Raw genomic sequence first — 13419 nt, forward strand, 5'->3', positions numbered from 1 at the left:
GAGGTCATCAGCGAACTTAAAAATAAAGTTGACATTCTACTTGGTCAGAAGGCCATGGGTGTACAGTGATTAGAGCAAGGTACTGAGCACAATCTTGAAGGGCACAAGTGTTGAGTGTCAGGGTGGAAAAAGGTTAAGATTAATTCTAACTAGAGAGAGCTTGGATGCACCCATATCTGAACCCTCGTGCATTTTATACTTCCATACTACTGTCCAGAAATGCAGAAATTTAGAACATGCTGAGGCTGGTCTCTTTCAAATCTGCTAGCTATCCAATAGCATAAACCAAATCAATATTACAGAAATTAGTAAATGGTATCGTATTGTGACACAATAAAATCTTAAAAATGTAATTCTGTTGGAGACTAAAAACATCCATTGAAAAATGCCATATAATTCCAGTGAAGCACAAACAATAAAAGCTAACAAATTAACTTTAAAGTGGTAAACACTGTGACTAACCTTTCCGCACACAACTTCCTGGATGTGCATTATCCTTCACTGTAGACTTCTATTACAAACTTATGGCTGTTTTGTACAATGTTCAAAGCAAGAATAACAAGACAAAATATCATCTGTATTTAAAAGCCAACCTGGAAATATTATTTTCCAGAAGAATTGAAATGTGCATTTAAAAACCCATCACTTTATAGAACAGTGTGAAAAAAGTGTGAAAGGTCTGAAACATATCATTTGGCCGATTTGTACTGAAAATGTTCAGTACAAATTCAGTACTGCAAAAGATTCAGTACTGAAAAATTACAAGCAATTCTAAATATCATGCCAAAAACAGAAACATTTTGTTTTGCTTTCTTTTGATTATTTATCTTCAAATTACATTGAAGTATTTTGCAGGCGGAGGTATTCAAAGTAATTATATCCTTGCATATACCATGATATCAAGATCATTAACTAGATCCTATCACTTATTGAAAACTTTTAAAAAAACAGTTTAGAGTAAACTATCAAAAGTACACACAATCCACAAGAGCCCCTGATATTGTTACCAATCATTTCAGATTATCAACAAAACAATTTCCTCAAGGGAAAGCCCTCGATCTCCTATTTACAAACACAAGAAGCAAGGACAAATTAATCACCTCAGAATGCACACAACCAATGTGGAAGCAAGAGAGCTTCAATCCCATCACTGCCTAAAAACTCAGAAGAAGAGTCCCTTTATCAACTAATTTCAAGACAAGTTGCAATGCATCAGGAACTTACTACATGCTTACAATATCAAATTATATGGGATTTAAATATTATCTTTGTTCACAGATAATTCACAAGATAATATAGATAATGCTTGGGTCAAATTTTGAGGAAGAGAACTCTCAAGTAATCAACACAAAATGGCATAGATTCAGTGGGCTGAATGGCTGCTTATGCGCCGTTATCAGTATGCATCAGTATGTGCTTGTGTGCCGTTATCAGTATGCATCAGTAATCTTAGCAATGATGAGTGAATCACTGAGAAATAAGCCAGAATGATAGGGATAGACATCATTCAAAAATATACACGAGTATCAAGATGTCACTAAAATAATTACGTCTGTTACTGTTTCTGATTTATATCAATAAATTGGTAAAATTTGAATGAACTTCAAACCAGAACAAATGAAAATGGAGGAGAAACTCAGAAATTGCAGCATAAACTTTGCAAAGTTAGTGTGCCAAATAACTGGAACAAAACAGGCAAAATACAAAGTGAAAAATGAAGATGCATGATTTTCTAGACTCAGTCCTAAAAATGTTCCATCAACATGGTAGCATGCAAAAATACAATTTGGGGAAATTTTATAAGGCATCTGCTGAAATGCCCCGATCAAGAAATGCTTTGAGTTTCACTGCTACACAAAGTAAAAGTTCCGCGATGTCCAGTTTTTCCTGAATGTATTAAAAAGTGTGCCTAGAAAATGTGGCATTCATTGAAATTTTATAATTTTTTTTAAATGGACACTCAATACATAAGAGTACAGTGCAACAGATGAAATGCACTACATTCTTATCCTCCAAGAGTGGCACACTCTTTTGTAATAACAAAAAGCTTTGCAAATGAAAAACAAGAACCCAGAAGAATCAATGGCAATGACAGTGAGAATTTATAAATAACACATTCATAAATTGACTGTACTGTCACTGAAAATTTCTTGCCAGTATTCCAAATTTTACAAAAAGGAATATTCGTGATTGGCAGTAAATGACCACAGAAAATTAATGCAAGTGGGAACAGTTTCCCAGTAACCATGCCTGTGGCCAGACAAGTTCAACAGGCAACACAAGAATTCTGAAATCATAGATAACCATGTATTTTTCGGAAAACACGCGAGCACGATATTCAGCATTATAATTGTTTTTGTGGGTGACATAATTGCCTGTGCCATTACTCCAATTGTACTTGATGCTACCACTCCCACACCATAAACCCATCTCAGCTCTATCAAAGGATATACCCACAGAAGCAGGAAATATAAGAAACAATCCTTCTGCAATCCCTGTTAACACAGGGCAATCCTTCTGCAATCCCCGGTTAACACAGGGCAAACTATCAAGAGCTCTTCAGCTCAACAATTAACATTAAATGACAACAACCAGCAGAGTTCAGAAGACAATCAATGATTGTATAAACACAATTAATAGCGAGCTACAAAACATGAGGATTGGTGGACCAATGAGGATGGAGGGACGGCAAGCCAGCAGAACCAAGTAGGACATGGGGAGGATGGAATTGGGAGACAGACAAAGCCAGTTTGGGGGGTGGGATGGAACAACGGTAGAGAAAGCTGGGAGGGTGATGTGCAGGAATACAAAGGCTATCAGTGCTGGAATCCAATAAGTAAGGAAGATAACAAGAGAACATTAAAAGAAGTGGTGAATGGCAAATGGAACCAGAATCATGTTGAGAATGGGTAGAGGGTGGAGTGCTGTGGGTGAAATGTGTAGTAGGCGAATGGAACAAGGAGAGTTAAGGGAAATGGGAAACAGAACAAAAAAAGAGAAAATATGGAAGCAATGGTTGGATAAAATTGGAAATGCATCTGGAATACTGTGTTATATTAATAGCGTTATTTCACTCCTTTTCACCTTGCATGGTAGCGATGTTCCTTCCAGCAAATCCAGTGAATTTAAAAGGGAGCAAGAAATATATAAGCATACCAACACCCAGCCCTAACTTCAGCCACACTCTTGGTGCTTAGTCTGAACTCTGGCCCTTAATCTGGATCCTGGAACATTCCAAACCCAGCTCCTGACCTTTTCTTGTAGTGACAGTATTTATATGGCTAGTCCAGTTGAGCTACTGGACAACCGTGGCACACAAAATGTTGATGCAAAAACTAGTGCCAATGAAAATCAATGTTGGTGATCAGACTCAAGCGATGTAGTCATTCCTTGGCATTTTTACAATTTGATTGTTACTTGCCACTTCACTGGACATGCCCGGATGTTCTCTAGATCTTGCTGCAAACAAACATGGAATGCTTTGTTTACTGAAGAGTTGCAAGTGAAATTGAACATTTAACAATCATTGGCAAGTACTTCTAGATTAGATTAGTTTATTGTCACATACAGCAGGGTGCAATGAAATTCATTGTACACACAAAACTCACAGATTAAACAGTATATCTACAATGAAGGAATGGGTGACATTGCGAGTCAAGATCTTTCTTCCGTGATTCTGTCACACATTCCTTCTCTCCAGAGATGCTGCCTGTCCCGCTGAGTTACTCCAGCATTTTGTGTTGATGTTCAGTGTAAACCAGTATCTGCAGGTCCTTCCTGCGCAGCATATCTCCAATGAAAAGTGCAACTAAGCAGAAGGGTGCAAGATTGCAGAGCATTCTGAGGTACTACAAAAAAACTAATCACCAAAGGAGGTACACCAAAAGTGTAAGGGTACATGGCAGCACTACCAAGAAGAGGATGTGAAAGTTGTGATTGGTTCGGGGGTCTGTTAGCACCGGGAAATAATTTGTTCTTAAGTCTGGACATCTGGGCTTTCAAGCTTTTACACCTTTTCCAATGAGGTAGAAAGGAGAAAAGAATGGTTAGAGTGGCAGGCATCTTTGACGATACTTCCAGCCTTCCTGATACAATTCACCAAAGATGGACAATGGAAGCAAAGAGACAATGATGAACTGGACTTTGCTCACCACTCACCATTGGTTCAGACAGTCAAGAGCAGAGGCGTTCCCAGAGCTGGCTGAGATGCATCCTGTCTAAATAATTTCTACATCACATCAGTAGAAGTTCATGAGAATTCTCCTGGCATACCAAATCTTAAGCGCCCATGAACGTAAATACGATGATGCCCTTATTTGATCACCACATCAATACAATACAATTCAATTTATTGTCATTTGGACCCCTTGAGGTCCAAACGAAATGCCGTTTCTGCAGCCATACATTACAAACAAATAGACCCGAGACACAACATAATTTACATAAACATCCATCACATTGCTGTGATGGAAGGCCAAAAAATCTTATCTCTCCACTGCACTCTCCCCCCCCGATGTCAGAGTCAAAGTCAAAGCCCCCGGCGGGCGATGGTGAATTGTCCCGCGGCCATTAAAGCCACGCCGGGTGATGCAAGGTCGCACACCGGGTTCTTGGTGTTAGAGCCCCCGGCGGGCGCTCGCAGTCCCGCGGCCACTCCAAGCCACGCGGGGCGGTGCTGTAAGGCCCCGCTCCAGGAGCTCTTCAACCCCGCAACTCGGGCGGGAGAAGTCGCCGTTGCGGAAGCCCCGAAAAGCGGTCCCCCTCCAGGGACCCGCGGGCTCCCGGTGCCGCCGTCTGCCAAACCCGCAGTTGCAGCCTCCGAACCTCCGGAGGTCGGGTCGCAGCAGCGTCCACCACCGCTCCACCCGCTCTGGACTCGGCCAGCTTCGCGACGGTGAGGTGAGTAGTCGGCACCACAGCCCCCGGTCTTCCTGTTGGAGGCCGCTCCTCGTTGCAGCCCCAACGACAACGGAGACCCGACAAAGAAAAGGTCGGGTCTCCCGTGCAGGGAGAGATTTAAAAGTTACCCCCTCCCCCCCCCACATCACCCCCACACACATACCCCAACAAAAAATAACAAAAACTACATAAAAACATAGACATAAAATAATAAAAACGCAGACGGACTGCAGAGGCCGCTGCTGACGAAAGTCGCGCCGCCCACCGAATATTTCAGGTGCGAAGGATGCCTAGAAACTTGAAGTTGTCAATCTCTCCACAGCAGCTCTGTTGCCGTGAATGCGGTTTTGTTCACACCTCGCTTCCTTGGTCAACTATTTCATCTTGCTGATCTTGTGATGGAAGGAAGGAAGAAAGAAGATGATCAAGCATGTTTATAGAGCTTTGTTCTGATCCATGGGCTACAACAGGGGTCGGCAACCTACTGGCCGAATGCGACCCGTAACCCGAAATCATCCAGCCCACAGGCGGATTTTTCCCCCCGTAATCATCCGGCCCGCCGAGGGCCGAGCACCGGCTGTACCGCATCCTGCGCAAAGCCGCCGGTACGGCCGCGCACCTTCTGTGAACATGTTTAAGAAAGAACTGCAGATGCTGAAAAAATCAATGGTAGTCAAAAATGCTGGAGAAACTCAACAGGTGAGACATGTAAGGATTGCGTGAGGCTGCCTCACAAGCTGAGTTTCTCCAGCATTTTTGTCTACCTTCTGTGAACACGTGATTTCATGCCTGCCATCCCAGGCGGGATCCATGTGTACACGTGATAGATGTGGCCCACCATCTGCTCACAGACATGAGTCCAGGCCCCTATGCAGAAGAAGGTTGCTGACCCCTGGGCTACAAGATCATTAGGCCCTTTTATTAATGCTGTTTAGCATACATGTAGTCCTGTGTTGCAACCTTAACAGCTCGTATTTAATATACCTGCTGCTGTTGGCATGTTCTTTTGTAATCCTCATTAAACTGTGGTTAATTCACTTGGCCTGATAGCATTGAAATTACAGAGTTGGTGCTATGCTGGGTCACAAGGTTGGAAATTGTAATAGTATATATTACTGTTGCTAATACTGCCACAAAGCCTCATGGGCCTGTCCCAATTAGGTGATTTTTTTGGGCGACTACAGGCGACTGCCACAAAATTTTCAACACGTCGAAAAAATTTCGGCGACAGCGGCGACAATTTTTGCCGTCGTAGGTTGTCGCCAGGTGTCGGAGGTGAATTCCATTAAAATTAGTTCCTGGCAGTCGCCTAAAGAGTGGCCTGAGTGGGACAGGCCCATCAGGATCACTAGTTTTCAGCAGTCAGATCCACTGTGCAAGTCTATCCTCTGTGTGGACACTATGTAAAAACTGGCGAAGAACATGATGTATATCCTATTATTTCAAAACAAGCACTTATTAGTTACCAATCTGTTAGTCATGGAATTATAGAAATAAGTGTTTGAAAATAAACCAGCAATTGCCATTGGAAGTATTCCCTAAAGTTTATCCAGCACTACGAAAAAGTCATGAATTTGCATCAACATCTGGCAAATAAAACCCCACCATTATTAATTTAAAAATGGTTACCTACAAAATATAGAAGAATTTCAACTCTGTAAGCTTTCAGTATTGTGGAATATTATCAAAGAATGCCAAATTATTCAAGCTTAGTCAAAGTTAAAATTGTCTACTCATTAATGCAAAATCTCCTCTTCATTACTAAAGGATCAAAAAAAGTTTAAAAACAAAATGCATTTCATTTCATTGTGTTGATCAGCAATGCACAACTTGAAAGCATGAAGCAAAATGTTTAAAAGTCAACAGAACAAAGCTTAGAAAACACAAAAGGCCAGGGAAGTGAATTGTGTAAAACTTTTGCTAAGAGGGTCAGACAGTTTGGTGGAAGTATTGCAGTTAGTCAATGTAACACTTTCAGCCTCAAAGCAGTGACACCAGAGTAAAGGTCCCACTGCGGCGACCTAATCCGCGAGTTCAGAAGAGTTTGCCCTTGACTCGTACTCGCAGCATGGTCGACACGAGGTCCTAGGAGGTCTTTGTAACTCTCCTTCATGCTCGAGAGTAGTCCCCGCGTACTCAAGGCCTCAGCTAGGTTGCGGCGTATTTTTCAACATGCTGAAACATGCCCGTGAGTAACAAAAGGCAGCCATGGAAAAAAATCTATATATTTTTTTAAATGTGGGTTTAGTCGAAGTAGGTTGGCATGTTATTCGTAGTAATAAAAGGGTAGTAGAAGGTAATCTAAGGTAGTCGTAAGTCTTCAACATAGTCGAAGGGAGATCGAAGGAGGTCGTCTTCGCTCTCCACTATTCGGTGTCCAATTTTCCCGAAGCTATTCGAAGCTAGTCTTCAACATAGTCGAAGGAGGTCTTCAACAAGACACTTTTTCAAACTCACCTAAACTCGCCAAATAGGTCGCCGCAATGGGAGAGCCCCTTAAAAGGATCACAGTGTGGTCAAACACTATATCATATCACTGATATTAAACGCGATGACAAATTATGAACCTATAATATTGTTTTTCTCAGTAATTTAGATCACTAAATCAATCAGTTACAAGTTTACAAAACCCCGTTATTAAAATATCATGAACTATTCACATTCTTAATTGTTGCAATGTATTTGTGATCAATCAAACAATGTCAAGTGTTAGTTATGCTTCCCAATTATTTGTATTTAAATCTCACCAATATCGGGTTAACGGCAATCTAGAAATAGAGTGGGCAGCACGTTTCTCGTGCTTTTTGCATTCAATCAATACCGACAAATGACAAAGGTGACAATCTGAAGAAAAGGCCTCAAAATTTGAGAATGTTTAGTGCATGGAAATTCAAACAGTAAAACAATTATTTTATGATACTTCTGAAAATACAAAAGGCCTTTCGGCAAACATGAACACAAATCATGTTTTAATCGTGAAGGTGAGGTACTTGAAGGTAGGCAACCCAAGGATGCATAGATGCATTAATTAATGTGAATATTAATGAAACGACAAACCAATGACATCAAAATGAATTCAATTTGCAATACAGAACTAGTCTAAAAATATATGTTTTTAAAGTAGAATTAAACAAATGTATAGAAATTTGAAGGACTCAACTGATAGGTATGGTCAACTCGTGTCAATAATCAGAATATTGATAATAAACTCATACCAATATCCTGAAGAACAAGAGACAAGGAAAAATAAATGTCAATATCTAATTTTCGGGTCAGTCTCAAATGAATAGGAAAACTGCAACAAGGATTCTATTTTACAAAGTTCTTTTTGAAGTGTGTTAAAATTTTCTTCCGGAATAATATGTGCAATTTGTAAGCATTGAATAAGATATCAACCCATATTTTTTTTTTAATTGATTCCACAATGAATTTTAGTAAAACAGCTGGTTTCCTTCGCATTGCAAAATTAGGATCAGCAATAGTACATGACAACAACTTTTGATATTCAGATTTAAATTTGACAGCAATACCTCACTGACGGACTATGACACAAATCCTACAGGACCAGACCACTTATTTTTAAGACAATCTACCGTGTGCAGAAATGATTTTCATATAGCCCTAGAGTAAAATATATTTTATACGATACAACCAATCTTACTGTCATCCAATATTCAAAAACAATTCCAGCATGGGTCATTGACCAATAAGAGCTGTAACCCTGACTACATCCCATCTTTGCAAGAGGCCAATTCTAGTAACACCCAATTTTAGATTAGCAGATTTAAAGAATTTGAAATGGTGCTATGATATTCTGAGTTGGTTCAACCAAGTTACATTGATGAAATGTATGTAAAAAGTTTTGAATAAATATTAAGAGGAGAACTTTATCATTGATTTAAAAAGACAATAGTAAATGCTGTGGATATTCAGTATGTCAGACAGCAGCTGTTAAACAATGATTTAAAACTGGGAATATACTGGCATCAAGCACTTTAAAAGTAAAGTGCCTGATGCCAGTATATTCCCAGCAATTTTTGGTTTTATTACAGTTTTCCAGAACCCTCTGCTTTGTGTCCAGGTTTACTTTCAAAAATAAAATAAACTGCCAAAGGTTTAAAAGTTCTAAAATGATTACACAAACAACAATACAGATCAACTTATTCCAAGGGTACAACAAAAGTACTTTTAGTTATGCGCTGCAATAAAAAAAATACTGAAACCCAAGTTAGTTAAGGCACTAAAAAGGAACCATTGAATCCAGCGTAATTCACAAAATTAAGACATCTCAGGATGCAAATGAAAATGTAACTTCATACATTTTAGTTCTAACATTAAACTTCCTCCCCAACTAAATTATTGTAAAAATTGCAAACCAAAAGTCACAAAGGACATTAAGACCACATGGACACTGAACTGTTCAGGCACGCTGCCAATCAGCATCTCAGGGCAACAACTAAGTAAATGAGAAACACGTCCCAGTTAGCATTGCACCAAACAATCTCTAAAATCTACAAAAACAAAAACACCTAATTACTTAAATTATGTGATTAGGGATCCAAAAGGTTACATCCACTCAAGACAATCTGGGGGAAAATACAGACTGAGACGTTTCAATACAAAGTCAAACTTCACAAGTCAAGGTACCCCGACAACGACATTAGAACACCTAGTAATTTATACCATAAAAATCCGACACAAGTATAAAGTTTACAGTGCAACTCGCAATCTGCATCTCTACAGCTTATTGATGCCAACAACTCCCTACAAAAACATTAGTCTATACTAAAATACAAGTTTTTAAACAACCTTAAAATCAGATTTGCCTCAGCCACCTGTTTTAGTCTCGATCGAAGTAATATACTGAGCAAAAAATGAAGTTCCTTTACCACCCCCAACCATGCACAGACGATCAGCTTCAATTATCCAAACTCAAGAAAGTACATCTGAATGATTAATTTGGAAGGTTGTAGTTCAAAAACGTTATTAGTTGTTTTAATCTTTTAGAGATACCTAAAATAGAAAAACTTGCACATGGTGCAAGAATTCAGCCTGGATTATTTCTGTCAAAGGGTGTAAATCCTTTCCTGAAAACCATTCTCCACGGACACCAGTATCAAAACTAGTATGTCTTTCCAATGTTGAAATAATTCAAGAGGGGAACCCAACACCAGCACTGTAAAGTCACGTCCACAAGTTACTCATCTCTCCGTATTCCTACATACATGGAAATGTATTGTGCAGTGTTAAAAATTATGATAATTTACGCATTTAAAGCGGATGAACGTTACAATAAATGTTTTAAATTTCATACTGCGAGATTTCTTAATGGGTAAAAAGTTATAACTTGTGTAATGCGACTTAGAGGCTGCAAGGAGTCATGTAGCACATTTGCCCGCAGTGATTGAGGTGGACGCTGGTGGGTCGTGGTCATCACCCTTCCTTGACAGGACTGAGATCAAAACAATTTGGGACATGTTGAGGGTGAGAGGATTAGGTGAAGTTGCTTGGGATCAGGATTGACCTTTGAGTGAAAGGACTCAAGGCAGCAAGGTTTTAAGAATGTTTAAAAAGTCACTTGCGCAAGTACATGCATCTTGGCTGCAAAGTTATCGGTACATCTAACAAGACACTTGGACATACATGCATTAAGGCTGCATGGTTTTAGGAGCATTTCAAAAGACACTTCGACGGTTACACATCAAATCTGTACGTTTTTTGGAACATCTATAAGACACTTGGACTAGCACATGGATCAAGGCTGCATGCTTTAGGGAGTAAAGAACTTGGATAGGTAAATGAATATGAAAAGTTTAAAGGGATATGGGGCAAACATGGGCAAATGAGACTAGCTTAGATGGGGCATCTTGGTTAGCATGGGTGAGCTGGACCGAACGGGTGGGTATCTGTGCTGTATTACCCTGATATTGGGCTCATCCCATGTGCTGTTCGAATTCGAGCCCCATCCTTTGACTCAGGAGGTCAAGGGTCAATGGGTTATTGGGAGAAGGCAGGAGAAAGGAGGTGAGAAGGAAAGATAGACGAGCCATGATTGAATAGTGGAGTAGACTCTATTGATTTTGCTAACTTCAAGTAACCCTTGCATTCCTTCTCTCTCCATCCTTCCCATCCTAGTTCTCTGACTTGTTTCACTGTCCTCCTGACTCATAGAAACATAGAAAATAGGTGCAGGAGTAGGCCATTCGGCCCTTCGAGCCTGCCGGTGCATGGCTGATCATCCAACTCAGTATCCTGTACCTAACATTTTACTGATTGTATGCCTCCTTGTCACCTTTCCCCCTCAGCTAATAATGAACCATGTGTGTAGGAAGAAACTGTAGATGCTGCGTTACTCCAAAGATGGACACAAAATGCTGGTATGGGGAATTCTCTGCCTCAGAGGCCAGTTCTCTGGATACTTTCTAGAGAGAGCTAGATAGGGCTCTTAAAGATAGCAGAGTCAGGGGATATAGGGAGAAGGCAGGAACGGGGTACTGATTATGGATGATCAGCCATGATCACATTGAATGGCTGGCTCGAAGGGCCGAATGGCTTACTCCTGCACCTATTGTCTATTGTTTGGAGAGAGGGAACGGGTGACATTTCAAGTCCAGACCCTTCTTCAGACTAAAGGTCATCAAGTCTGAAGAAGGGTCTCGACCCGACACGTCACCCATTCCTTCTCACCAGTGATTCTGCCTGTTCTGCTGTTACTCCAGCATTTTGTGCCTATTAACAATGAACCAATCTACAATTCCCTATCATCATCCGCTTCAACCTGTCGTTTTCACCTTAACCTTCCATATCTCTAGTCTCCCTCTCCTCTGACTCTCAGTCTGAAGAAGGGTCTCGACTCGAAGTGTCACCTATTTATTTTTCTCCAGAGATGATGCCTGATCTGCTGAATTACTCCAGCATTTTGTAATCTAACTTCTATTGCCAACTGCCAGACGAGAGGGAGAGGGGGGTGTCAGGGGTTTATGGGGAGAAGGCAGGAGATTGGAGTCGAGGGGGAAAGTTAGATCAGCCATGATTGAGTGGCAGAGTAGACTTGATGGCCAAATGGCCTCATTCTGCTCCTATAACTCATGAAATGTCAGCAATCGATGTCCTCCAGAGATGCTGTCTGACCAGCTGAGTTATTCCAGCACTTTGTGTGCTCCAAGCAAGTTCCTAGCATCTGCAGTTCCTTATGTCTATACTCTGGGTGACGTTTGTGTGTTTTTTTTAATACCAGGTTATTGGAGTTTGTTGTAGATTTAACCTATGGGTTTAACATATGATGAGCATTTTTACTCGCTGGAGTTTAGAAGGTTGACCGAATAGTCAAAAGCTTGGATAGAGTGGATGCGGAGAGGATGTTTCCACTAGTGGGAGAGTCTAGGACCAGAGGTCATAGCCCCAGAATAAAAGGACGTTCCTTTGGGAGGAGATGAGGAGGAATTTTAGTCAGGGGGTGGTGAATCTGTGGAATTCATTGCCACAGAAGGCTGTGGAGGCCAAGTCAGTGGATATTTTTTAAGGCAGACAGATGGATTCTTGAATAATACGGGAGTCAGGGGTTTATGGGGGGGGGGGGGGCCAGGAGAATGGGGTTAGGAGGGGAGAGATAGAACAGCCATCATTGAATGGCGGGGTAAACTAGATGGGCCGAATGGCCTAATTCTGCCCCCCCGCATATCGCCGGATGAACTTATATAAACTTATGATACTCACAGGTAGACGACCCAGGCGGGCAGCTGAGGGGGGATGCTCGTCCAGGCTCGTTTGCTGCAGTCCAGCTGCTCCCCGCTGCATCTGCAGCCCGCCGGGCAGGGAGGCAGGGCGACGGGGCTGCGGGTGGGGGAGCCGGCCCGAGGTGGATGGCGATCGCGATCGGGATCAGAGGAGGTGGCGGCGGCGAGGAGGAGGCAGCAGCTCGAATGCGCCAGCACCATGAGCGCCGCCAGCCAGCGCCGCGCCGCCATCTTGAGGCGAAGAGAGACGGTGTGAGGAGGAAAATAATAGAATATACACTTTATTTCAAAACAAACTAAAACCCCAGCCGTCGATTAGTCGGTCAGTCGGTCAGTCGATCGATGGCAGCAGTCCCGAAGCCTCTAAATGCGGTTTTTTTAAGGCCGATGTGAGGAGCGCCGTAGACGGCCGCCCCGCCGCGTCGAGCCACCTCGCCAACTGTAAGCGGCTCTCGCCGACCCGCGCTGCAGCGCCCGCCCGCCCTGGTCCCGCCCACCCGCCCCCACCGGACCTCCCCATTGGCCCCACCTCCCCGTCCACGTGGTCAAGCGCCCTCCCCGTTGGCCGCCGCCGCCGTCAATCAACCCCGGAGCGCAGGGTGCGAGAAGCCCCGCACTTCTCTCACCTTCCTTCTCCTCTCCCCTCACTCTCTCTCTCTCGCGGCCGCTGCGCTTAAAGGGCAATGCCCGGTGGGTGCTGGGGAGAGCTGTGCCTTGCAGAATGATCAGACTTGCAACAAAAAAAAAAGGGGGGGATCCTATTAACGATGCTTTTAACTTGTTA

The 13419-nt window shown here is 42.2% G+C and overlaps 1 protein-coding gene across 1 annotated transcript in view; it reads right to left on the minus strand.

Annotated features, from left to right (window-relative positions):
• lrig1 (leucine rich repeats and immunoglobulin like domains 1) overlaps positions 1-13130 on the minus strand; it is a 59797-nt gene extending 46667 nt beyond the window's left edge. The window contains exon 1 of the mRNA XM_033036666.1: positions 12616-13130. Coding sequence (XP_032892557.1) covers positions 12616-12866 — 251 coding nt within the window. The 5' untranslated portion in view covers positions 12867-13130. The remainder of the gene's footprint in view (positions 1-12615) is intronic.
• Between the last annotated feature and the right edge of the window lie 289 nt (positions 13131-13419).

Source organism: Amblyraja radiata, chromosome 18, assembly GCF_010909765.2.
Source record: "Amblyraja radiata isolate CabotCenter1 chromosome 18, sAmbRad1.1.pri, whole genome shotgun sequence".
Lineage (NCBI taxonomy): Eukaryota > Metazoa > Chordata > Chondrichthyes > Rajiformes > Rajidae > Amblyraja > Amblyraja radiata.